The sequence below is a fragment of the Xenopus laevis genome, chromosome 1L (assembly GCF_017654675.1).
Source record: "Xenopus laevis strain J_2021 chromosome 1L, Xenopus_laevis_v10.1, whole genome shotgun sequence".
NCBI classification, from domain to species: Eukaryota; Metazoa; Chordata; class Amphibia; order Anura; family Pipidae; genus Xenopus; species Xenopus laevis.
The window spans coordinates 112,622,416-112,649,550 of NC_054371.1; the positions used below are offsets into that span (position 1 = coordinate 112,622,416).

General features: G+C 40.1%; 1 protein-coding gene across 1 annotated transcript in view; it reads right to left on the bottom strand.

The window, feature by feature from the left end:
• Nucleotides 1-14,933: 14,933 nt before the first annotated feature.
• Nucleotides 14,934-27,135, bottom strand: part of pex11g.L (peroxisomal biogenesis factor 11 gamma L homeolog) — a 38,006-nt gene continuing 25,804 nt past the window's right edge. The window contains exon 5 of the mRNA XM_018255461.2: nt 14,934-15,435. Within this exon, the coding sequence (XP_018110950.1) occupies nt 15,414-15,435 (22 nt within the window). The 3' untranslated portion in view covers nt 14,934-15,413. The remainder of the gene's footprint in view (nt 15,436-27,135) is intronic.

A 27,135-nucleotide genomic window follows, 5' to 3' on the forward strand; every position in this document is an offset into this window, starting at 1 on the left:
ACACTTATGAGAAATGTCTTGTTGTAAAAGTTTAGTGGGGCCCTTAATCAAATCCACCAGGTCAAAATAGTCCCTGACATTCCAAGTACACAGGCCCAAACAGCCCCCCACCAGCCCAATAAATAACGACTGTCTATGGCATCTTACAGCAGCCTCTCTGGCATTTGCCAGAACCCACATATTGCCAGTCTGGGCCTGGAATCCGTTGAACAGCTCTATAATGTCTTGTCATATCACTGATATCATCTATATCCTGACAGTTCAGTTACAGGTACAATTTATACTCAAGTCCAGCTGTTTGCAAATGAAATCACACCAGAAGGCGAATGTTTGTGGATATCAGCCCCAAGTGCATACAGTGAACTGTATGACTCACTGAAACATCACAAGGGCCCCGGCGTTATAAGAACAAATAGCCGGAAAACCAGTTCGGGCTGTGGTTAAACATTAGCTGTTAAAACCAAATGACAGGGAAGCGAATGTGACAGATATGAGGTATCAGGTGTAATATACATATAGATTATGGTGAAAGGCTATATAAAAAGGGTGCAACCTTATTTCCGTATGATCATGTGTAGCTTTTAGGCAAACTGTTTAAAGAGGCATGCATGTGTGTAGAGCAATTATGTCAAAATGAATGCCTTGTTTTCCCTGAATCATTGAGAATACAGTAGATTTAGCATTATCTTGTTGGTGTGGGGTTATATAGTGAAAAAAGTACCCCCTCTTGTAAAATATAAGGATATTAGAAGTTACCTCGGCGTTCCATGACCTGTATAAAAACACTCGGCCTTCGGCCTTGTACTTTTATATGGTCATGAAACTACTCGGTAACTTGTAATATGCATGCCTCTTTAAACAGTTTGCCTAAAAGCTACATATGATCATATGATCACGGAAATAAGGTTGCACCCTTTTTATATAGCCTTTCACCAGCCAAATATAAAGGGACAGGGCAGGGACACTGAGGGATGGGGTTGTGATGCAATGACAGTGGGGATTGGCCATACAGGGGCAGACCTATAGAATTGTTGGGGGATTGACATATTTACTGGCATGGACATTGCTGGTTAATTTGTAATACTGACCCAGCTTCCCATAGTGTTTTACCCGATGGGCAGGCAAGTAGCATAAAGATTTCTGCTACTTATACCAGAACAATCAAACACTCAAGATCATTATGTGGTGTCACTTAAATACCTTTATTTGTTTTCTAGGTTGCCAGGAAACCAGACGAAAACTTCTATCTGATAGAATCTGTATGACACAGAGAATTTGGTCATAAACCTTACATTTAAAACAAAATGCAGGAATCCCCTTCTTATCTTAATTTTTCCCAAACATGTAGCACTGTTGAGACAGTAGTGGTAAATAATTATTCAAGCCTGCCTTTAAGCCGCATTACTGTGACCCCTACCTCCCATTCTCAAGAGTGCATTGATTGGACAGCATTTGTGCAGACAGTAGAGGGAGTGCAGGCCCTCCTGCCCCTTGGCATATGGGTAGGTCGGATCCAATGTGTATTTTATCTTTCTCTATTACAGTAGGGATGATGCACCAAATACACTATTTTAGGATTCAGATGAATCCCGAACCCTTTGTGAAAGATCTGGCCGAATTCCAAACCAAATCTGAATTTGCATATGAAAATTAGGGGAAAAAGGGGGAAAGAGAACGGCGAGTGCGGTGTGGCTAAACATTTTTACTTCCTTGCATGTGTGATGAAAAGTCAAGTGACTTTTTTCGTATTCGGTTAGGTGAGGCACTTGGGTTGAGCGGTATCCAGATCATGCTGAAAAAGGCCAAATCTTTGCTGAATCCCGAACCGAATGCTGGATTGGGTGCATCTCTAATTACAGTAGAAAGCTCATTTTAATTTTTTTTTAGGGGACCAGACAATTATGGGCATATATAATCAGGGAAGTGTATTGTGCATTATATATATATAGGAGACTCATCCCTTGACTTCTTCGAGATTAAGCTGCTTTTGTGTTGAGCATGTTGAGCTATGAGCATGTTTAGTTTCAATGAGGCCAATACAGGATGCAATAAGAAAAGCTCAGCAAGTTTAGGCCTTGGGTTCACTTGTTCCAAAGATTTTGGTAGGCCGCTTTTTCTTAAAGGAAAACTATACCCCCCCCCAACAATATAGTTCTCTATAAAAAGATTTTGCATAGAACATAGGATGTAAAATCCTGCTTCATGTAAATAAACCATTTTCATAATAATATACTTTTCTAGTAGTATGTGCCATTGGGTAATCATAAATAGAAAATTGCCATTTTAAAAAATAAGGGCCGCCCCCTGGGATCGTACGATTCATACCAAACATACCAACAAACCATACTTGTTAGATCACATGAGCCAATTAACAGAAAAAGTTTTGTATTTTGTTTCAACACTTCTTCCTGTTACAGTTAGAGCTGGAGTATTTCTGGTCAGGTAATCTCTGAGGCAGCACACAGACCACACAAAATGGTGGTTCAAGGCAAGAGATGTAAAAGGGCAATATTTACTTAAATATATAGACCAGTTTGGTAAGATTTTTTAATATGCCACTTAATACGATGTAAACTATCTGTTGCTTAAGTATTCAATTTTGGGGGTATAGTTTTCCTTTAAATTACATCACCGTCCTATTTTATCTGTATATTCCAACCTTTTAGCTTTTGTATTGCTTTGACTTGGGAGTCTATTCAGTGGCAGAGAGAAAAGATTGTGTGCTTTATTGAATTAGAGTGTAAAGTCACAGTTCTCCCTACCACAGACTGTAGGCCTCATTTTAACTTACAATTAGTTACTTTTACATTTTTACAATTAGTTACTTTTACTTTTTTTTGGATTATGAATTTGAAGTCATTCTTGGTTAGTAATATATACAACCATTTAGATTCATATTCCCACTCTTTATGATGTGAGTTATCTGCAACTTGGCACGGTTATGGTCAGCATCTCTATCTCACATCTGTTTTGGAGAAGCTGTGATTCACTTTGTATTGAGGAACTTCTCTTTTTGAAGATTAGGAGTATTTTTTACTTGTTCCATTGTGCTCCTAATATGGGTACTAGTGATGTGAGTATGGGTACTAGTGATGTCTGGGTCGCAACCCACTCCATCCCCTCTATTTATAGACCTGCGCTGCAAGCGTGAGTCTATAAATTGACAGCCCGGAAGCCGGCAGTGTGACCAGAAATTTTTTTGCGGTAGCCGGGCCAAACCCACCAGTCCCATGGGTTTCGGGCCGGGCCGCACATCACTAATGGGTACTGACTTGTGCAACAAATGCTGCCCGAAACTGCCTTACAGCTTGGCATTTAGAACACCTCCTTTGTTGCTTTATTTTAAACTTATAATTGATTTCTCATTTGGAGATTGTTAGTTAAAGTATTTTTAACTGTATTTGTCTATCACTGTAGTAATGGTTATTGGATACAGCATGACAGATTATGCAGATTGTGGTTTACACACATGCTGCCATCAAACTGTGTAGCGTATTCCTATAGCATATGGTGAAATTGTTCACTATTGTGTTATCTGTCAATCTCAGAAAAGTGGGGCAACAGGAATTGTAACAGATGCATCTACCTCCAAAGGGTTGACGAGAATTATTGCTACATATATTTGAATAAACACTGTGTGATCTTCATATCAGCCATATTACATATTATTCTTTTAGAAAATCACTGAGCTGCAGGGTACATCACATGCCAACTATTTGAGAAGTTTCCTGCAAAACATCCATATCATATGGATATGTTTTACAATTTAAATTGCCTCTGTTATTAAGTACTATTAAAGCTTAAAAGAGGAAGCTACACATGTAATGCTACACATGTTTTTTTTTTTAGCACTGAAGATATTACAACTGTATATATATATATATACATATAGACAAAAACAAGAGTCCTCTGCACTCAACTCATTATCAATATATTTAAGACAGAGACATTTTGTGCATACTACTACTGAAAAATGCCTTACCCTTTAAACAAAACAGGGATTGTTTGTCCATATATTGCAATATATTTAAGCTGGCCAACTATGTCAAAGTCATCCCATATCTGGCCAGTCCTATGCTTAATTTTATCTGATTCATTAAGAATTCTATTGCTTTATTATACATTTTACAAAGGGACTAAGTTTTTTTTTTAGTAGCAGTATGCACAAAATGTCTCTGTCTTAAATATATTGATAATGGGTTGAGTGCAGAGGACTCTTGTATTTGTCTATATGTATTTTGTGGTCACACCCTCATTGCACCCCCGCCTAATGGTTTTAAAAAATAGTGGTGAGCACAACTTGTTTGTTATAGTTATACAGGAGCAGTGACCAGTTCCATGTTGTAGCTCCCACCCTTCCCAGCTATTGTCAGGTGATCCCACTGGTGTCTAATAAAAGGGCAGCCAAGTTTGGGAGGTTTACTTTGAAAGCAGCAAGTAAGTTGCAGGTAAAACTTAGTCCCTTTGTAAAATGTATAATGAAGCAATAGAATTCTCAATGAATCAGATGAAAATTGAGCGTAGGACTGGCCAGATATGGGATGACTTTGACGTAGTTGGCCAGCTTAAATATATTGCAATATATGGACAAACAATCCCTGTGTTGTTTAAAGGGTAAGGCATTTTTTAGTAGCAGTATGCACAAAATGTCTCTGTCTTAAATATATTGATAATGGGTTGAGTGCAGAGGACTCTTGTATTTGTCTATATGTATTTTTTTTAAAAAATAGTGGTGAGCACAACTTTCCCTTGTTTGTTATATATATATATATATATATATATTAGGGATGCACCGAATCCACAATTTAGGTTTTGGGCGAATCCCTGAATCCTTTGTGAAAGATTCGCCTGAATACTGAACCAAATCTGAATGCTAATTTGCATATGGGAAAGGAAAAAATGTACTTCCTTGTTTTGTGATGAAAAATCACGTGATTTCCCTTAGTATCCGAATCCTGTTGAAAAAGGCCGAATCCTGACGGAATTCCAAACTGAATCCTGGAATATAGAGGGAAACTATTACAAAAATGAAAATTTAATATAAACTACATTCCATGGAAATAAGAAACTTTATATATGTATACAATTAATTAACATAATCAAGTTACTTTTCATCATACCCTTCTCAATAATCTGTCTCTCTTCATGCAGGCTTTGTGTCAGGGACAGTTAGCACTAATACATTGTCTAAGCAAAGAGAAAATACACTATGGTACCTGACTTAGCTGCCAATGAGAGAGTACTGGAGTAACTTGATTATTTCAGAAGCTGTAAAGAATTTGTAACTGTAACTGACTGCTGTTATAAGACTGTTGGACCCTATGCTGTTACAATAAGTTCAATGGTATATAAAATAAACCATTGCTGGCCATATTCATTTTTAGGCTTTACTACTCCTTCATTTATTACAATCACAGACAGGTGGGAGACAGTCTTCCAATCCTGAATATCAGTTCACTTAATATGTTTTTCTTTACTATTAAGCAGATTGTTAACAACATTTCCCCGTAATTTTCGCCAATAAGGATTACCTCATTATCGCCTCAAAGCGGAGTTTTAAACATTTTTAAACCTTTTATAGCAAAGGTGTCCATAGACAAACTGTTTCCTTTAATTCTATAGACTTTTTTGCTGTGACACTGATGAACAAGCATACAGAATCCAGCCCCATTTCCACTGACATACTGTAGAATAAAAAAACTGGTCTTTTATCATGGTGAAAAACAATGAAATGAGTTTGCAAATGTGCATGTTATATGCCTTGGTAACAAGTATAGCATAGAGGCTTATGGTTATGCATACAAAGAAGTGGAACACATAATAACATTGTTAAAGGGGACCTGTCACCCAGACATAAAGAGCTGTATAATAAAAGCCCTGTAATTAAAACATCCATACCTGTTATAAATGGTACTTATAAATGTCAGCTGTCAATCATATATTGCCTGCCCTCTTCTATGCCTCAGGCATAGAGGTGAGCAGGCAATTACTTTCACTTGCTATTCTCAACTTCCTAGATGTCACTGTGCTCCTCTCATTCCCCTTTCCTTCTCTCCGTCTAATTATGCAGCCAGTACATGGGCATCTTCATCAAGTCCCCTAGTTTGCCACATAAATAAGATATTTGGATCATGCAAAGCTTGCCTTAATAACAGTTTTGGCAAAATTGCTGTGGTTATTTAATTGCAAGACTGAACCAACCAATTTTTAAATAATTTAAGTGTAGGTAAAGTTTATTTTGCACAACAAAAACTATTGAAATTAGTTTGGAATTATTTATTAAGGTGACAGGTCCCATTTAACTTGATCCTGTGCAAAGGTAGACTGGGGTGGTGTATATATAAATGAAAAAGGTGACATATTTGCTAGAAGTTACTAACAGCAGAGTACCAAGTTGGCGCCAGCCCCCCCCCGAGAAAAAACTTCAGAGGGGCCCGGCATGTGCAACAACTTACCAGCACCCATGCGCATGGACGCATTGACGCAAGAGCACTGGTGTGGACGTATTGATCTGAGTGTGCTGGTCCAAACTGTAACGAATGCTCACCCTGGTGGTCTAGTGGCCCGGCGGGGACATCTGCTGCGTGGTTCTCCTTCTTGCGTGGTTCTCCTTCTTCCATGGTTGCCAGTAATCACTAGGACACGCACGGCGTGCATTTCCGGGTTTTACATGCTTTGCGCGTGACATCATCACGCCGAGTGGCGCGAAACTCATTGCCTGTTGTTAGGTCTAACTTGTTAGTATCCTGGGTGCGGTTTCTGTCCTGTCTGATTCCAGCTTCAATCATTGCCTTCCTGACTATTCTGAACTCTGCCAATCCTGACCCTTGCCTGCCTGATGATTCTGAACTCAAACGGTATTGACCTTGTCTGCCTGACTACTCTTTGAATGCTGCCTGTACCGACCCTGGCCTGATTGACCTTGCTTGAACTCTGCCCGTACAGACCACTGCCTGTCTGACCCAGCTTGAACTCTGCCTATGCCGACCTCGGCCTGCCTGACTATGCTATTTGTCTATTCCCTGAACTGTTGCCTTCTGTTCAAAACCTCTGTATAGACCGTGCCCCTTTGCCTGTCCTGAACTCTTGCTTGGCTCCTCTCTTTTTAAGATCTGGCGACATCTGAGTAGCTAAGGGCTCCTCCCAAAGCTAAAGGCAGCTACTACAGGCAGAAGCGGAGCCGTGACACAGACTCGTTGATCTGAGTGTGCTGTTGTGGGCACACATCTACTTGCTGCAGGGGGCTTGCAAGTTCCAGGGTAGAGTGCTGCTATAGAGGAAGCAGACCCTGCAGTCCGGGCCTGCGTTTCCCCCCCCTTTTTTTTCCTGAACGTTACCTCTTTTGCCAGAGTTTACGTCCCCAAAAAACGCCGGTGTTTTTTTTATTTTTTAAAGGGTGATAGGCTGAAAAAGATCGAATTTTTTTTTAGGGTGCCCACCTTCCCCCCTATATTTGATAACATATGGCACCTAAACTATACTGTTGGTACATGTGTAGGATCTTCGTGAATTTGCGCAGCCCTGGCGAATCTACACCTGGCGAAGTGCTGCGAAAGCAACGCTGGCGCAAATACGGAGGTAAGTAAATTTGCCCCTATGTTCTCCCAAGAGACCTGCCTATATAAAATTGTTACAATTGCATCTTTGCTTATCTTAAATTGTTACAAAAGTATCGAAAGTGCACCTTCCGAATGTTCTGGGCTCTCTGTCAAAAGCCAATTAAGTTAGAAACTATTTATCAAAGAGTGCCTGGTTATTTCAGCAAGCCAATTTCCAGCATGGCCTGGCATAGCAACCAATCAGTGATTAGCTTTTTTCAGGCATCTGCAGATAGAACAGTAATGGCAAACATCTATGGGTATGGTTTTGCAAAATCAGCCTGCTGAAATCTGTGGGACAATTTCAGGCCCTCACTATGGTGTGTTTTACCTCCAGCCACCAGAAGGTTTCAGTTGATATTAACTGTTTCTGCTTGAAACCCATGACCATACATGACCTCACAGCCAAGTACCAGTGCAAGGGTTTCAGTGGCGGAACTACCGGGGGAGCAGGGGGTGTGAGCGGGCCAGGGCCCGCACCCCCTCAGGGCCCCCCAGCAGTCCGTTCGCCGATGAAAATGCCTGCAAATGCGGCCGTACGGAGGGGGGCCGGGCCCAGCTGCGCGTCACACACCAGGGCCCGCCCCCCTCTAGGATCGCCACTGAAGGGTTTCCTTTTATATTTGTGCATACAAGTTTTGGATGCATAAGCCACTGGCAGCCAAGAGTCATTCGTATTTTGAGGAAGAACTGGCCCAAGGCCTTTGTGTGATATGTCAGTAGACAATTTACTATGTTTTTTGTTAAGGATTTTTTAATGTCTTCTAACTCAGCATTGTGATATTCATTGCATTCCAAGTCTCTTATGTATTGTGTTCTATGTGCAAAATTGGGTATAAATTTGCCCACAAAGTTAATCATTACCATTAAAGGACCAATAACATAAATTTTTTTTTTTAAATTTGTTTGGATATAACGAAAAAAAACCACCAAGACATATTTAACTTTAAAATTGCAAAGTCTTTATTAAGAAATAACTTACCGAAACTCCTCTTGCGCTCCTCTTCAGAAAAGGCAACAGGGCGGCGATCCATTGTGCGGCGCTCGATTTCTCCTACCTGGCTATCTCCTATAGAAGGCAGGGCAGAGTAAGGCACACACAGGCAGAGTATGTCACACACAGGCAGAATAAGACACACACAGGGAGAATAGGACAGGCAGAATAGAGCTGCCCATAGACGCAAAGATCTCATCATACAAATCGAGGATTCGTATGATTTTCAGAACGTGTGTGGAGAGTCCCGACATTTTTCGTCCGGCGGAGATTGGTTGTTTGGTCGATCGGACAGGTTAGAAAGTTTCTGTGGGCTGCGGGTAATCTCTGCATGTAATGCCGATCGTGCGATTTTCACTGGGAGACTATCTCTAGCTTTGTCTATTGTACGATTGCTGTCGGGGGCAGAACATCGGCTGATCTGATCTTTTACTACTTTATTTGGTTGGAATGGTAAGACTTTGATCTGAATGGTTAGTGGCAGGTCGGGAGATGGGAAATGTCCGATTGTACATTGATTTGTACGATCGGATCATTGTGTCTGTGGCTGGCTTAAGATGTACTGCATACAGTGACACAGTGATAGTGCCCCTCAGCAGTTTGTAGTGTGAACCAGAGGCGTAACTACCGAGGAAGCAGACCCCGCAGTCACGGGGGCCCAGCAGGGGCCTGCTTCCTCAGTATGTGCAACCAGCCAGGATCATTTCGGGGGATGGCGCTGGCGATTTGGACCTCTGCGGGGCTTCTGCCACTGAAAACATAAATCTTTTTGCACAGAGCAACAATGTTATTGTCTTCTGCTCCTGCCTCAGTTCCGCCTAACATTTAACTACTTTAAAAAACAACCGGTACAAATGCACAACGTGTGGGAGGATTGGCCTGCATGAGCTCCTGTAGAGAGCTAAGGCAAGAGTTTTTACACAGAGCTGAGGTAGGAGAAATCGCATTGCTGCTATGTGAAAAGATTCTTGTTTCCATGGGCAAATTCAAGTACTAAAACACAACTGTAAGGGTTGGGGTAGATGGGCAGATTCGGGGAGATTTAGTTGCCTGACGACTAATTGCCTCTTCTGCATGCTGACAATCTCCCCAATCTGCCTTCCGCGTGCTTGAATGAAGAATCACCTGCGCTTATGCAGTCACGGCGCTTTGATTTCTGAAGTCGCCGAAGTTGCCTCAGAAGGAAACTTCGTGCGACTTCGGAAATCGAAGTGCCGCAAGTGCATTAGAACAGGCGATTTTTCATTCAAGCAGGCGGAAGGCAGTTCGGGGAGATTGTCGCCCCGCACCTGCCCGTCTGCCCCAACTATTATTCACTGTTCAGTCAGCATATGGGTCAGTACACACATTAACACTCCCTTTACAGATAATAAGTATTCAAATTAGGAAGCATTGCTGCCATGTGAAAAGATTTTTGTTTCTATGGGCAATTATGGTACAAAAGAAGGATGCAAATATATTTCATGGTTGGTTTTGTTTAATTGTTTAAACAGCATAAATGTAAAAGGAGAGGAGAACAGGTTAAGCCTTATAGTATAAACCCTCTATGACAGGGGTAAATTATAGATACAAAGAAAAGAGGGGTACTGCTAGCTGAAGAACAGGAGGAGGTAAAGCAATATGTATTGAGTAAAGAAATGCATATATGTATAAGAAAATAAAAGTGAAAGAAAAGCAGAGCATGGGACAAAAATATAAGTTTAGTATTATGTTGCTTTTACATATTTTATATTTGCCCTGGGTAACTTATGTTCATAGCAGTGTGCTTGTTTTTGGTGGCATGTTGTTGGAACTTTACTTTCCTGGGATATTTATATGTGAAATTGCGACTGTGCCATCCTCCTATAGTTATGGGGTATTCTATAGCTCTGGGGTATTTATACAAGGAATTGCTACTGTACCAGCCTTCTATGAGTTCTGGGGATATTATATATGAAATTCCCCCACTATTTTGTGGGGGGACCTGAAAATTTGTTTGCAGGGGGGTCCTGGCATCCGAAGTTACGCCACTGGTGTGAACAGGTGAACAATGTGGGCAGTTTCAGTCTGGGTCTCAGGTGTGAACAGTACAGGACTTTAGGGGTGTTAACCAGTGTCGGACTGGGATGCCAGGGGCCCACCAGAAAACCTTAGGCTGAGGGCCCATATTCTAAACTATTGGAACCTCACTCAACCTCTTTATTCTCCTAGTCTCTTTTCTCTTCATACTATACTCTATTCTTCCTTAAAGAAATGAAGAAATGATCATGAAAAAGGCCAAATGGTTAGAAGCAAGAAGCCACTGACACCTGGGCCCACCTGGAGTTTTCCTGGTATCCTGGTGGGCCAGTCCGACACTGGTGTTAACAATAGAGGTGTTACCTGTGTGAACAATACAGGGGATTACAGTCTGAATTTGAGATTGAAATAATGCAAGGGCCAATTAATCTCTGTAGAAACCTTTTAAAGTTTACACATGGTAAGCAGACACAGCAACCAGACTTTCATGTGGGGGGCCACACAAGGGTGGGCCCACGGGCCGTCAGTTGGACAGCCCTGAGGATTGGCAAAAATTGCATTCTGTTTAGTAAGCCTTAAATTGTTCTGACTAGCTCTTTCAAGAACTAACATCAAGTCTAGCATCATGCTCCTGTATGTCTGACTTTAGCCCACTTAAGGATATCATCCATATACACAGCATTTCCAGGTATACCATCCATCAGTTGGTGAATAGCTGATGAAACACTTCTGGTGCTGAACTAAGCCCAAAAGGCAACCTCTGAAAACAGTAACGGCCAAAAGGTGGATTGAACATACATAACTTCTGGCTATTTTCATCCAAGGGTATCTGCCAAAATCCTTTAGATGCATCCAATGTGGAGAAAATTTTAGCTCCAGCCAGCATTTTTGTTCTAACGGGCAAGGGAAAATGCTCTCTTTTAAAGGAACAGTTCAGTGTAAAAATAAAAACTGGATAAATAGATAGGCTGTGTAAAATAAAAAACTGTTTCTAATATAGTTAGGAAAAATTTGGAGTGACTGGATGTCTAATATAATAGCTAGAACACTACTTCCTGCTTTTCAGCTCTCTAACTCTGAGTTAGTCAGCGACTTGAAGGCGGGACCACACGGGACATAACTGTTCAGTGAGTTTGCAATTGATCTTCAGCATTCGGCTCAGATTCAAAGCATGTGGCCCCCCTCAAGTCACTGATTGGTTACTGCTTAGTCACCAGGGTAACCAGTTAGTGGAAATCAAGAGAGCTGAAAAGCAGGAAGTAGTGTTCTGTTCTGTTACACATCCAGTCACTCCAGCCTTTATACATTACATTTTTGCATAACTATATTAAAAACATGTTTTATTTTGCACAGCCTTATTTATCCAGTTTATTTTTACACTGAACAATTCATTTATTGCACTTATTCAAGTGTTTAGGATCTAAACAGGTATGAAGTCTCCCATCTTTCTTTTGAACAATTACCATAAAATTGACCCATTCTGTAGGATCTTATATTCTCTTTATAATACCTTTTGTTTCCATGCTTTGCAGCTCTGTTTTAAGTTTTTGTGTGAGAGACACTATCACCTTGCATGAACTTCGGGCTGTGCAAAATGCACCATCTCGCGTTTCTTCACTGAAGTCCGCAGAGATTGTTCGCACCAAAGCCGACACAAGGGTCACGGACGTGAAAGAAGAAGAGGATAAGGTTTGCAGTGAGGGGCTGCAATGTCTGCGGATTTCAGCAGTCTGATTTTGTCCCATTCAGGAACTAGCCTAAAGTATCTTTCCTGAGTTATCTATTAGCAGTTGTCTGAAAGTAGCTTGTTGCATTTGTTATTTTACTTTTTTAAATGTTTGCAGTGTGAGGGGTTAATCCTGGCAGTAGGGAATGAGTTACTCAGTGTCCTTACTGTACAAGTTATTGATGTTTGCTCAGGAAGTCTCATCTGCTGATAGACAATCTCCTTCTCTGGGTGTACAAGTGTTTGCTCAGCTGTTGAGTAATCATACAGCATGTTAACCCTTTCAACCATCTTGAAAGGGTTTGTCTGCCAGTACAGCAGTTAGGTTACCAGAGGATCACATCCATGCTCTTTATAGTATCTTTGCATTATAAGCAGGTAAAAAGTATGTGCTGACAATTTACACAGGTAAAATATTAATTAAACTGCTTGTCTGTGAGACTCTATATAGTTCAGTGAGCTGCCTAGTCAGTTATTCTGGCAAATCTGGTTGGTGTGCCCAGCTTTACACATACATTCTTTAATTATATAGATCTGCATACTAAATTATTGTGGGGCAGCTCAGTTTTTGCACATTATAGTAAATTACAAAGTGCCATGCAGTATGTGGTACAGTTTATTAAAAGATAAAATCAATACTTGTGGACTGGAAGTGTAAGGTACCTGGCTCTTCTGCGATCAGTGCATGTGGAGTATAATAACACCATTTTCTCATACTCGGAGGGGACTGAGTTATAGTACCATGGCAGCAGTGGGCCTAAATATACTCCTAGAGTCGGATTTGCCCTGAGGTTGCCCAGAGGCCGCTCGGATGGGTGGTCTCATCTCAAATCTGGCCCTGTACTCCCCTGGTCCAATTGAGCAAATAATACTAAGTGGCGCCTTGTTCTGCAATACAATTGCTTTGAAAAAGGAAACCGAGAAGGAATTATTTTTTTATGTTCTGAATAAAATTTACAAGCACATTGATTAAAAAACCATTTGTTTCCTGGTTCCCGTCGAGACAGAGTATAGAGGAGCATGACTGGTCAAGAAGGTTACAAAATGTACCTTATGAGGAAGGGCGTGCATGGGAACTGCACGGGGTATAATCTTCCTGAAACCTGCCACTCCCTCTCACCTTGTTGCTGCTAGAAAACTGGTTTCACTTTTACAGCAAAACAAGAATGGAGCAGCCTAAGGACTTGTTTCCATGTCATAAACTTCCATCATCCTCAGCTGAGCTACTTACAGCAAGTGCCAGGTTAGCGTCCTGTAGTAAGAAGAATTATTATAGTTAAACTGGAGTTAAAAGAATGTCGAAATTAATAAATCCTATCCATTTCATGAATATGGCATTCACCATTGAATTCTAGAACGTCACTCCAGTTTGCTTAAGTTATTAATGCCAAATTCAGGAAAACTGACAAAGCAAAATAGCTTTTTGATGCAAAAAAAAAACAAAAACATTTTAGAGTTGAGTGAAGCAAAAAATGGTCCCTGGTATGGTACAGGTATGGGATCCGTTATCTGGAAACCCATTATCAAGAAAGCGCTGAATTATGGAAAGGCTGTCTCCCATAGACTCCATTTTATCCAAATAATCAGAATTTTAAAAAATGATTTCCTTTTTCTCTGTAATTATAAAACTGTACCATGTACTTGATAAAAGCTAAGATATAATCCTTATTGGAAGAAAACCCAGCCTATTGGGTTTTTTTAATGTTTACATGATTTTCTGGTAGACTAACGGTATGAAGATCCAAATTACAGAAAGATCCGTTATCTAAAAAACCCCAGGTCCCGAGCATTCGGGTGGTGGATATAGCCTCTGGAAAAGGGTACAGCAAACAGTCATTGAGAGTGAGAGCAAGCAATAGAATAGTGAATGTATATATATATATATACACCAGCCCGCAGGGGACAACTGGAAGAAAGAATGGAAATGTCTGTCCCCAGTGACCATTCCCCCAGGCTGGTGAGTTTTTTGGAGAAAAGGAGTGCCAGCCAGGATAACAAGTAATCAACTAGATTAAAAATGTAAGCAATACAATGTATAAATAAATATACAAATTAATTTGCACTTGACATCATAAAGTCAGATATCCCTTCGTTCTGAGAGTCATATATTGCTCACCACTGTAGAGTTTCATATTCCCAAGTACTGGTATAGTGACCTATTTCCAAGAACGATGGAGTGACATATTCTTTCTCACTGTAGAATTATATTAACACAAGACATAATGAGGAAGCAGATTGAATGTCTACATCCACAGAAAAAGTCTGGACATAAAAATCCTTCGTTCAATCGAACGATTAATTCCTTCGAATCGAACAATTCGAAGGATTTTAATCCATCGATCGAATGATTTTCCTTCGATCAAAAAAAGTTTGAAAGCCTATGGGGACCTTCCCCATAGGCTAACATTGATGTTGGGTAGGTTTTAGGTGGCGAAGTAGGTGTTTTTTTTAAAAGAGACAGTACTTTGACTATCGAATGGTCAAATAGTCGAACGATTTTTAGTTCAAAACATTCGATTCGAAGTCGTAGTTGAAGGTCGAAGTAGCCAATTCGATGGTCGAAGTAGTCAAAAAATTACTTTGAAATTCGAAGTATTTTTTATTCTATTCACTCGAGCTAAGTAAATGTGCCCCAAAATGTCAGATTTAAATAAAACACCAAGAACCCACAAAGGCTCTTCTCGTAGAACACAAACCAAGAGATTATTTATAAACTTCCCCCTTGAAGTTGGCAGAAATGCAGTGACCCTTAAAATATTTGCAAAATTCTATTATTTATGTCCGTGAATAAGAAATACCATGGTTACCAGCCTGAACAAAAGAGTTGCAGTGAAAGGGTTAAGAAGGCAGATGGCTATTCCAATGCAAGCAGTGTGGGGTACAGGGAGTATAATCAAGTTGGGAAGGGGTAATGACCAGCTCTGTGGCTGATGGCTCATTTATTATATTGCCGGAGGGGGTTGATGACATTAATATGAAATAGATCACATTGAGGAAAGACTTCACACTTCATCTGTTTCTTTATACAGCAGCTGTGTTCTCTCTCCTCAGGTCAGCCTTTGGTTTTTGTACCAGCTCTCCTGACTCCATTTGCTTATCATAGGCTTTCAAATAAAAACCTGGAATGCGTTAATAACATGATATTAAAACCTGGCATGCATAAATAATAAAGCAGAGCAAACAGTTTGTTGTCTCTGTATCCTCTTAATAGTATCTGACAAAGAAACAGGTTATAAAAAACGCTCTCTGCCTTCTCCTGCCAAGCCTACATTTCACTGGCTTCTTTTGAATAAATTGTATTTTTCTGCTTAAAGTGTAACCACCTTAAAATGCATTTTTTTTAGCATTGTATAGACAGCGATATTGCAAGATAAATTCAAATATTCTTTATATTTTTTTGTATTTTTGAATTTTTTTATCTCTTGCTTTCTGACTTTCAGCAGAAAGATAAGCAATAGAAACCAGGAATAACAATAACATTTAAACCACACAGTCAATGCTGTCTGGTTTCAGGGGGTGAGAAAATTATTTAAAAAGTACAAATAATAAATATTAATTGCATCTACTGTATATCTATCTATCTATCTATCTATCTATCTCTGTCTGTCTTTATCTGTATCTATCTAGCTGATTTTGCTTTTCCGCCTTAGTAACAATTAAGCTGCAAAAACATATGTCAAAGGCAAAAATCCTATTGTTTTTTTCGATGTCTGAATGCTTATTCTTAATAATCATGATGTTTTATCTGAAAAATGCCAAGTGTTCCAGACCCCATGCCTGTAATGCAAATCTCTATGACTAGTTTCCCTTCAGATATTTGCAGGTCAGTAAATAAATAATGTATCCAGCTTAAAATAATAAATCTGTATCTGACACATCTTTGAAATTCAGCAAAATATTTATGGAAGCACTAGCAGAACAGTGGTGTAACTAGCATACAGCAGAGCCTATGATCACATGGAGGGAGGTTGAATTGCCAGGGGGGACACTTTCCCGTCTCAAACAAGCGAGTGGGGGGGCTGGTGAGGACGGTGTGTGCATGAATGGAGTGCGAGCTAGACCAACCAAAAAAATTTTTGCAGGGTGGCCTGGCCTATTCAAGTTATGCAGCTGAAGCAGAAAATCAGTAATATATATGCATTAAACCTATGCCCTAGGAAACCAGTTAATGAAACATTATTATCCTATATTTCCCACTAAAATGTAGTGAAACCAGGAGCTGAGACTTTTTGCATTAAATGCTGCAGTCATTTGTAAAGGGCCAGAGTTAAAGGCATTTCTATTGAAAAACTAGGGGAAAAATGTGATTAAACACAATCATGTTTTGGTCACAAAGATTTTTTTTAATTTTCCTGCATTTGGGAGTGTATATATAAAACATTTTCTAATGGGTTAATTGTGATCAGGTAATGTGCCATCAAAAAAACATTTTTTCATCTATTTATAAAGGGGTAGAAAAATTACAACTGGCGTAAAAATCATAGAAAAACTTGGAACACCAACTTGATGATATGCTTCCCATTATTCTATGGTATTTTAATTCTATTTTCGAGTTTTTGTTTGAATATTTTAAATGACACATTTAAATTAATTCTTGGTATGATGTAGAGAGTGAAATTCTAAGACAATTTGCAATTGCTTTTCATTTTTTAATATTTGTGTTTTTGAGTTATTTAGCTTTTTATTCAGAAGCTCTTGTTTGCAATTTCAGCCATCTGGTTGCTAGGATCCAAATTACCCTAGCAACCATGCACTGATTTAAATAAGTGACTGGAATAGGAACAGGAGAGGTCTAAATAAAATGAAGAGTAATAAAATGTAGCATTAACAATATATTTGTAGCATTTGTTTTTAGATGGGGTCAGTGACCCCCATTTGAAAGCTAGAAAGAGTCAGAAGAAGGAGGCAAATACTTAAAAAACTATAAAAAAATAAATAAAGGACAATTGAAAAGTTACTTAGAATTAGCCATTCTATAACATACTAAAAGTTAACGGAAAGGTGAACCATCCCTTTAAAGGAATAATTGTCTGATCCTGTCAAACAAACAAATCAGTTCTCATATTGGGCTGTTACTGCATACGCGTCAAATTAGCTCATGAACTGCCCATTTGGCCATTGCTGTGCAAACCCAGCTTTAGAACTTATTCTATATTTTCAAGTGCCATGTCTTGCAACTAAATCTGTGTGAAGGTAAAGGATACATTGATATGGGGAACACCTTGTATTGTAAACTGTCTATTTCTGTTTGACATCATAACTAACCTACCCGCTGAGCAATGTGAAAAATGCTTTAAACCTTTATTTAACCAGAAATCCCATGAAAGAAAAAGGTGTGTAATATACTTTTGCATGAGTTGATTTTCATAGTTCAAATTCTTTGGGACTGTGTTAGAGAGTTGTTGACTTATATGATTTACATATATATATATATTTATTTAAATGTGTCAGGTCTTCAAGGTGTGTCCGGATTCTAAGGTAAATTGGCAAAGAAGATCTTTTGTGTTAAAGGGATTGTTCACTTTGAGATAACTTTTGGTATGATATAGAGAGTGATATTCTGAATCAATGTGCAATTGTTTTTAATTTTTTATTATTTGTGGTTTTTGACATATTTAGCTTTTTATTCAGCAGCTCTCCATCTTGCAAATTCAGCAATCTGGTTGCTATGGGGGAGATTACTCTAGCAACCATGCATTGATATGAATAAGAGACTGGAATATGAATAGCTGAGGGCCTGAATAAAAAGATGAACAATTAAAAGTAGCAATAACTATATTTCTAGCTGTACAGAGTATTTTGTTTTTAGATGGGGTCAGTGACCCTCATTTGAAAGTTGGAAAGACTCAGAAGAAGAATTGAAATAATTAAAAAACAACTATAAAAAATAAATAATGAAGACCAATTGAAAATTTGCTAAGAATTGGCCATTCTATGACATTTTAAAAGTTAAGTTAAAGGGGCTTCCAAACCAAAATTTGATAAAGAGGCCCACATAACAAAGAAACCCCTAATTTACCCATCACAGTTACCGGTTCAAAAAGTATGAATAAATGCCATTTTATATGCTGAAATGCAGCTGTTTAGCAGTTCTTCTCTTTCTGCATCATTTGAAATCCTGGCAGGGAAGGAGGGACTAAACACTGAAATCACATGTGCAATGAATTGTGGAGTTTGGAGGATGCAGGCTGAGGACAGCTGGCTGTTGATACAAAGTAACAGTAGTCAGCCAGCTCAGCAAAGTAGTCAGAGAGATCAGCAGGAGAGCAGAGAGCTAGGCTTAGGGAACTGTCATAATCCATTAAAAATCATGAAAAGTCTGAATATTTTTTAATTGATGTATATTGCAAAGTTGCTTGAAATTGTGTTTACTTTTCATAAAGTTATGTTTTCGTGAACCACGTCTTTAATTACATAATTATTGTTCTGTTCATTTTGTTCTGTGTCCAGTAACATTGGGGGTTGTTAAACTGTTTGCATGGACAACGTTCACCTTATAACTTGTCTTTATATGCACAGCAGAATTAACATAGGGAATGAAAGTCGATCTTGTTATGTTGGTTTTAAGATATTAGGGTATATTATGGCCACACTTTGCCCATTCATTTGCATGCAGCCTGCATTCAAAAAAAGACGGGCTGGCACGTAGGCTCTTGCACCACTGTAATAATTAAACAGCAATTCACACTTTCACGCCTAAAAGCTTGGTGATGTGTATCAGTGATCAGTCTTTTGGTTTAACCATGGGTAGAATGGCATATTGACACCAAATCAGGCCACTATGTGCCACTAATGTGTGCATGCTCTTTAAATTACAAAATTGTCATTGGCACACCCTGTAATTGGGGTCTAAGCTAGGGGTAGGCAGAAGAGGCATGTTCTTGGGGGGGCGCTAGGATCCTAGACTCTTATCTCTGCTGCCTCCAATGCTGGTACGTTAAATCAGGTGAATAGGTGCGTTGTGTGTGTGTGTGTGTGGGGGGGGGACAGAGAGCAGACAGGGAGTGGTGACAAATTGAGTGGGGAGGTGCCAAGCAGTGAGCGGATAATGGTTGGATGAGGTTTGCTCTTGAAGCTTCTATGAAGGCCAAATGGCACTTATTTGCTAATCTATGTATTATTGGGATTATGATTAAATGGTTGATACAGTCATGTTTTTCACAAATCACAATAATAAGCAAGCTGGGCCTTCACCAAAACATTTAACCCCATGCGGGCTTCAAGCAAAAATGCCTGACAATTATTGTCATAATGGCATCACATACTTTCAATATCAGCCAGATAAATCTAAAAGGCACATGTGCCACTGGACACTTTTTTGAGAGGCACCTTAACATTACCCTTAAGGTCTAGATGCCCTATCATTATGACATGAAAATAAGATGAATATGGTAATTACACAGCCTGCAATTTGTGTCTACATGTTTCCAAATGTGACTTGAGGAAAATTCTATTTTTGAACACAAATGTGTGCATAAATATATGTCAACAAACAGTATGTGCGCTTTTATGCAGGAAAGTTGCAGGTGGCTGAATAGTTATGGCCACAGTTTTTGAACGTTTCCATAAGAAAGCATGTAATTATTCTTTGCCATTTATCATAGCATTTTTGTCATACCAGCAGTGCTATGTGCATGAAGGAGGACAAGCTCTAGAGACACCCATGCTTCTGAAAAATAGTTATGTTGTACATAGGCCTTTCTTCAGCAAAATGTTGATAGGTAATTATTCGAATTCAATCATAATGATCAAAATTACCATACCTCCATGCCCTGCATAAAAACACACTGTAATGAGCAGGGCAGTTTTACTGTATCTCTCAGTATATGTACGTAATGTGTATGTTTCATGTAAACACTGTTCTATTGTACAGCACTGGGAATATGTTTTTAATGATAACTTGTTCTGGGACCTTGTGTAATGGAAGTCCTCTGGCACTTCTAATATATACCTTCTACCTTTGCAGTAGGGTGTACTTTATTCCCCTTACAATTAGTTCAAATTTGAAATAAATTTCAGCGTAGGAGTTTCAAACAGGTCCAAAGTTATTAGCTACGACGACGTTAAACCTCTTAGTTACAATGCTTTGAGCTGTGGATCACAAACTTTTAGATTGCTGCTGCTTCTTACAAGGATAAACAGTGGTTGATGTTCCCTTTTGAGTCGGTGTGCATAATGATTTTGTATGAAAATACATAATTTTGTACTTATTCTGACCCTCTCACTTTTCTAAATGCCGTTTTAAATGTGTGTTCTCAGTTTTAAACAAAAACTACAAATTAGAGGAAATATACAGGAAACTGTAGTGGCCAGTGGGGAAGACATTTTTATCTGGATAGGCTACATATAGAAGGCATTCCACTTAATTATGTATAAACATATACTGGTTATCTTTATTCCTCTCCTATGGTGTTAGAAAACACTGGGAACTTCAGTAGGCTGCTTCCCACTGGGACCAATGATGTATATGTATTGGGTCATGGACTAGTTATGTTCAGACTAGCACAAAGGAGCAGTCCTGGATTTCACTGCTTTTTAGTATTACCATAGTCATTTTCAGCAATAAAAGGGACATATCTCATTGACTTATACATGACTTCGACAGGTTTGAGATGGTGGAAAAATTAGCTTTTTTCCTCTAAAAACTCTAGATTTTGTCCAAAAAACCTTGACCAGAAAATATTGAGGTTTAGTAAATAACTCCCTTAGTTCCAGCACTTGTCAATGGTGGCCAGGGGTTTGTTGGGGTTCTCTGTTGGGCCTCAGGTACCACAGCTCGATAGTGCTTGCAGTCAATACTCATGGCAGTTGGCTGGCTTGCAATGTATTGTAATCATTGTAATTTGAAAAGTTGTTTAGGATTACATTATTTTATCACTGTGCTTTCACCCCCATCCCTGCCCAGTCTCCCACAAGCCCCATCCTCTTCATGAATCAGAATAAATGGGTCCTAGTCAGGGGAATATTGTAGCTAATTGGGTGTTTTTTTCTTTCATTTAGGCCCCATTCTACTTAGTAGGTTTCATTGTCCAGATGGACCAGAACAGTTTTAGGCTAATTCTAAGGATTTCCTGGGGGAGGGCTCGACTAAATAGTATGGGGGTCCCAAAATTTTTGGTGATGGCCCTTGGCTAAGCTTGTCAGATGAGATATACCTCTAATAAAGTCAACTTGCAAGTCTAATTTTGATCAGTCTACTACAGCATGCAGTCTACAAGAAAGTGACGCAAAGATCAGCTAAACACTATTAATTCAAATACAGGTATGTGATTTAGTAATACAAAATACAGCAAAATCTGCTATGTCAAATAATAATAATAATCTTATCGCTCAAATAAACCAAATGTTCCTTTGTTCCCAGTTCTCTACTCCTCTATAATAACAAGACGATGTTAATAATAATAGGCCCAGTTTAAATTCATGTTGACTGCTGAACAGCTTTCTAAATTGTTTTTTTATACAATTTAAGCAAACTGCTACCAGTTATGTTAGAAATGAGTTTAAATTGCCTCTTTCATGAACACATTAAAACATTACAAATTCTTTCCTCGGGCAATCAGTTTGTATATCAGCCATTACATTGGGAATGCATAATATATTAATATGTGCAATTGTGTAAATTGCAAGGAACTTAAATAAATTAGAAAGCTGACAAATGAGTACTAACTTTAATGATTTGATAGGCCCTTTTTGCCTTGGAGCTACCCAGTGGTCATATAATTTATTTTGGGATATTATTTGCTGTATTTTATATCCTTAATTGCTGTTCCTTTTATGTTAATTGCCCACCTGATGCCCTAGACCACACTGATTAACTATATTACAACTGTCTCTTTATTGCCTGTTTTATCCCCTAAAGCGTATCATGGATAAAGTAAGTTCTCTTCTTGTCTCTAAGAAAGGGCCAATTTTATTTAACTTGGTCACAAACAAAAAGAGCACTACCATGCTCTTCTTTTTAATTAAAATAACAATGGTTTCCAAATTCTGCATCATTTTCTTTAAAGCAGATTTATTTTCTCCATTTTCACACATCACATTCAATTGTTGTTTAGAAATACTGAATATTTGATAAATATTATGAATATTAATCTGTATTAACTTTGAAACTGGCGTTCAATTGCATGAATTTTGTAGTATGTTTATGCTTGTTATATAAGTATGCTGAGAAAAGCTTGACAACCGTAGCCCTAAATAGCAACCCTATTGTTAACTTATGCTCCGGTTTGCAGAACACCTGCTTTTCTATAGAAACAGTAACTTTTGTTGAGGGAAAAGCCACTTCATAAGCTGAAAGAGTGTTCTGCAAGAGCTGGATATGCTTCTTATTTCTAGATCCACCCCTGTCAGCCAAACATTTACACCGGAAACTTTATCATAAGTGATTCAGATGCAGGAAAACAACACATTTTTCAGCTTAACCAATTGCTTACTTATGTTAAATCTCTACTTAAGATAGAGTTGTGTGCTTTGCATGGGTCATACACTGCATAATCTCTATGAAGAATCAAAGTAACAGAAATGACTGCACCCTTTTGCTGTTGCTGGGCATTGTAGTGCAACAGCTGGAGAACTGGGATTAATTCACCTGTGGCACAGCCATAAAGCATGGAACCCAAGTTATAGAGGTAGGAATAAGGGTTGTTCTGCTACCTGAGGTGGCTCACCCCCCTCTTCACCTTTAAGAAAGTGGAGAGGGGTTACACTCCATTGTATTAGGAGAGTAACAAAATACATTTAATTTTAAATCTACCTGTGCTGTGTGGGAGTGCTGGTAGTGTGTCCTTTGTGGTGGTTTTTGCTGCACCTTTAATTGTCTGGATTCTTGCCTCGTTGCAGAAATGCTCCTGAATAGAGGTGATTCCCCGGAAGTGTTTTAGGGCTCTTACACATGCGCATTCCGACCTGAGGTTTAGACGCAACATGCTGCATTTTTCCTGCGTTCGGCGCCTACACGCGCCTGAGTGAGTACAGCCCCATTTCAAATAATGACTTGCGTCTATTCCTGCGCTACCCTGCGGCTGAATGCCAAAAAACGGAACGCAGGGGAGCGCAGGTCGGAACGCCCGTGTGTAAGAGCCCTTAGAGGACAGTAAAGGAACTGGTTAAGCATGTGAGTACTATTATATTGATAGTGATTGGTGATACTGACTACTGTTATTAAACTACAAGCCAAGAATAGTAGCCAGGGTACACAGATGCCTAGGGTGCAACTTGAAGGATCGGGGTGGAATTTGGTGGGGCGATTGGCACAAGCAGCAGTGGAGGGGGGTGGGGGAATTACAGCGAATGAAAGGATGTTTTTTTTTCACAGAGGTTTGCCCTGCCCTCCTGTTCTGATGGCTTGTCTCTGGTGCAACTGCAATGATATATATTAATTGTAGGGATGCACCGAATCCAGGATTCGGTTCCGAATTCGGCCGAATCCTTCTGCCGGCCGAACCGAATCCTAATTTGCATTTGTAAATTGGGGGTGGGGAGGGAAATCACGTGACTTTTTGTCACAAAACACGGAAGTAAAAAGGATAAATCTCTATCATACTTACCGTGATTTTCCTTTCCTGGCCATCCACCTGGTCAGCATTAACAATCGGGTAGCCCCGCCCCCCATCTCCGTGTAGACACATCCCCTAGCACTGTTTAAATTCCCCTCCTCCCCTACCCACCATGTCTATGTAAAAAGCCAGTGAGTAAGGGTGGGCATGCTGACCAGGTGGATGGCCAGGAAAGGAAAATCACGGTAAGTATGATAGAGATTTATCCTTTCCCTGGCCATCCCTGGTCAGCATTAACAATCGGGAAATACCAAAGCACTCAATAAGGGAGGGTACGAATGCTAAGAATTTAATTATTTCTTGGTTGCACTCTCAATGATTTTTAAACCAAAAGAAGCCTTTTTCCTGGCTCTAACATCAACTCGATAATGTTTAACGAAAGTATTAGGATTGGCCCATGTGGCTGCTCTACAGATGTCGTCTGCTGAAACACCTGCCGCCCAAGACACCGCCACACCTCTCGTTGAATGAGGCCGCACTCTTTCAGGTATATTTTCTCCTTTTAATAAGTAAGCCTTCTTGATCATTGTCACAATCCACCTCCTCAGTGTTACCGTGGAAGCTGTCTCCCCCTTTCTGCTCCTGCCGGAATTATAAAGAGCCTATCTGACTTCCGAATAGACTCTGTCATTTCCAGATACTTTTCCAAACATCTCTTTATATTTAGAGCTTCAGACACCTCCGTCACTTCTGCTGGTAAATGTATAGGTTCATTAATGTGAAAACTCGAGACAACCGTTGGCAAAAATTCAAGAACTGGTCTGAGTGTGACTCCTTGCTCATTAAAAGTTGTATGAGGAGCTTGTGCTGATAAAGCCTGAATCTCTGACATCCTCCTCCCTGAAGCAATTGCAACTAAAAGTATAGTTTTTAAGGTCAAATTCCATAAAGAGATCTCTTCTGCAGGCCAGAAAGGTGGTTCCGAAAGGACTTCCAGTACAAGTGGCAAATTCCACGGCGCTGCCAGTCTCCTGACTGGAGGCCTAATTCTCAGCACTGTTTTAAGAAATTGTATCACTAATGGCTCTGCCGAAAAACCTCTGCTCAATATTGCTGACAGTGCAGATACATGCACCCTCAAAGTACTGGCACTCAAGCCTCTCTCCAATCCTGACTGCAGGACTGCAGGACTGCAAGATATGCATCACATCTGGTCGCTGAGGATTGTTTCCTCTGGCTGACGACCAAGTACAAAAACAGTCCCAGATCTTATCATATCTTCTGGTTGTGGTAACCTTTCTAGATTTTGACAAGGTCGTAATGACTGCCTCTGAACATCCTTGATCTCTCAACCTGCAGAACTGAGTCTCCATGCTACCAGTCTTAACTGTCCCGGATCTGGGTGGAAGAATGGACCCTGCTGCAAAAGATCCCTCCTTACTGGAAGCCTGAATGGATGATCCACTGCCAACCTCCTCAGAAGTGGATACCAAGGCCTCCGGGGCCACTCAGGAAGAACAGCTATTGCTTCCATCCTGGAGCAGAGAATCTTCTTCAAGACCTTGAATATCATGGGAAGTGGTTGGAAAATGTAAGCCCAAAGACCGTTCCAGTTTTGAGCCAAGGCATCCACTGCTAATGCCTGAACATGGGGAACCCTGGAAAAAAACCTCGTTATCTTGCAATTGTTCGGGGTAGCCATAAGATCCACCAATGGCATCCCCCACCTTCTTGCTATTAGACTGAACACCTGTTTGTTCAAACTCCACTCCCCCTGATCCAAACTGTGACGGCTGAGGAAGTCGGCTTGTTGGTTCAGAACTCCTGGAATATGCACCGCTGTCACTCCCATCAAAAATCGCTGGGCTAAGACCATTATTGGTTGCACGTCCTTCATCATTGTTAGACTTCCTGTACTTCCTTGATTCTTTATATAGGAAACTGCTACCATGTTGTCTGACCTTACACAGACCTCTTCTCCCCAGATTAAAGGCTTGAGGGCCTGAAATGCTTGAGCCACAGCCCTGAGCTCTAACAGGTTCGACTGAACCTGTGATGAGTCCTGGTCCCAAACACCCTGGACAAAGAGATCTTGAACATGGGCTCCCCAGCCTAGCCCTGAAGCATCTGTGAAGATATCCAGCTGCCGCTCTTCTTGAAGAGAAATACCTCTTCGGAGATTTGCTGGTGTCATTCACCACAACATTTGCTCTTTTCCTTCCTTGGATAGGTAAATGGGCTGTCTCCAATCCTCCTTCTTCCTGTCCCACTGAGTAAGGAATAGATACTGTATGACTCTCATATTCCATCTGGCCCACTTTACCATGGCAATTGTAGATGTCAGAGTACTTAGGAACTTCATAAATTGCCTGGCCGGCATCCACTGTTGTTGCACTGTCCATGTTACCATCTTGGTAATTTTGACAATCTTCTCCTTTGGAAGAGACATCAGACCTAGCCGAGTATCTATCAGGGCTCCCAAGTAGACTAATGTCTGCGTCGGTTCTAATTGACTTTTCTCCAGATTTAGAATCCAGCCAAATCTCTGGAGCTCCCTCATCACTAAGTCTCGATGACTCACCAATGTCTCCGAATCTCTTGCTACCAAAAGTAAATCGTCGAGATAGTGGTAGATCTCTATCCCCTTCCTTCTTAGACTTGCTATCACCACTATCAAAACCTTTGTGAATGTCCTGGGCGAGGTGGATAACCCGAATGGGAGACATCTGAATTGTAGATGCTGATCCTGGAAATAAAACCTGAGGAACCGCTGATGACTCTCTGCCACAGGGACGTGTAAATAAGCGTCTCTTAAATCTATAGAGATTAGCCAATCTCCTGGATTCACCGCTGCCCTCACTGTCTGTAACGACTCCATCTTGAAATTTTGAGGCTGTATAAACTGGTTCAATTTTCTGAGATCCAGAATGGGCCTCATCTCGTCTGAGGCTTTGTGGACTAGGAAGAGGGGCGAGTAAAAACCCCTTCCTACCTCTGTCTTTGGCACTTGCATCACTGCCTTTTTCAAAATTAATTTTTCGATATAATCGAGCAAAATAAACCTCTTTTGCTCCTCTGCCGGTGCCGGCGTTTCTACAAAGGAATCCTGAGTTGGAGTACAAGCAAACTCTATCTTGTACCCCCTTGTGACTACTGAAGCCACCCACGCATCTTCTGTCCAGACCCCGGCAAATTGTAATAACCTTGCACCCACTGGAATCTGGACAGGCGTTTCCTCATTGCTGCTTTGGCTGACCTTTTGGAGATCTAGCCTCCCTGGCCTTATTCCCTCTGAAAAAACTTGACTGGCCTGTTTTCCAAGAG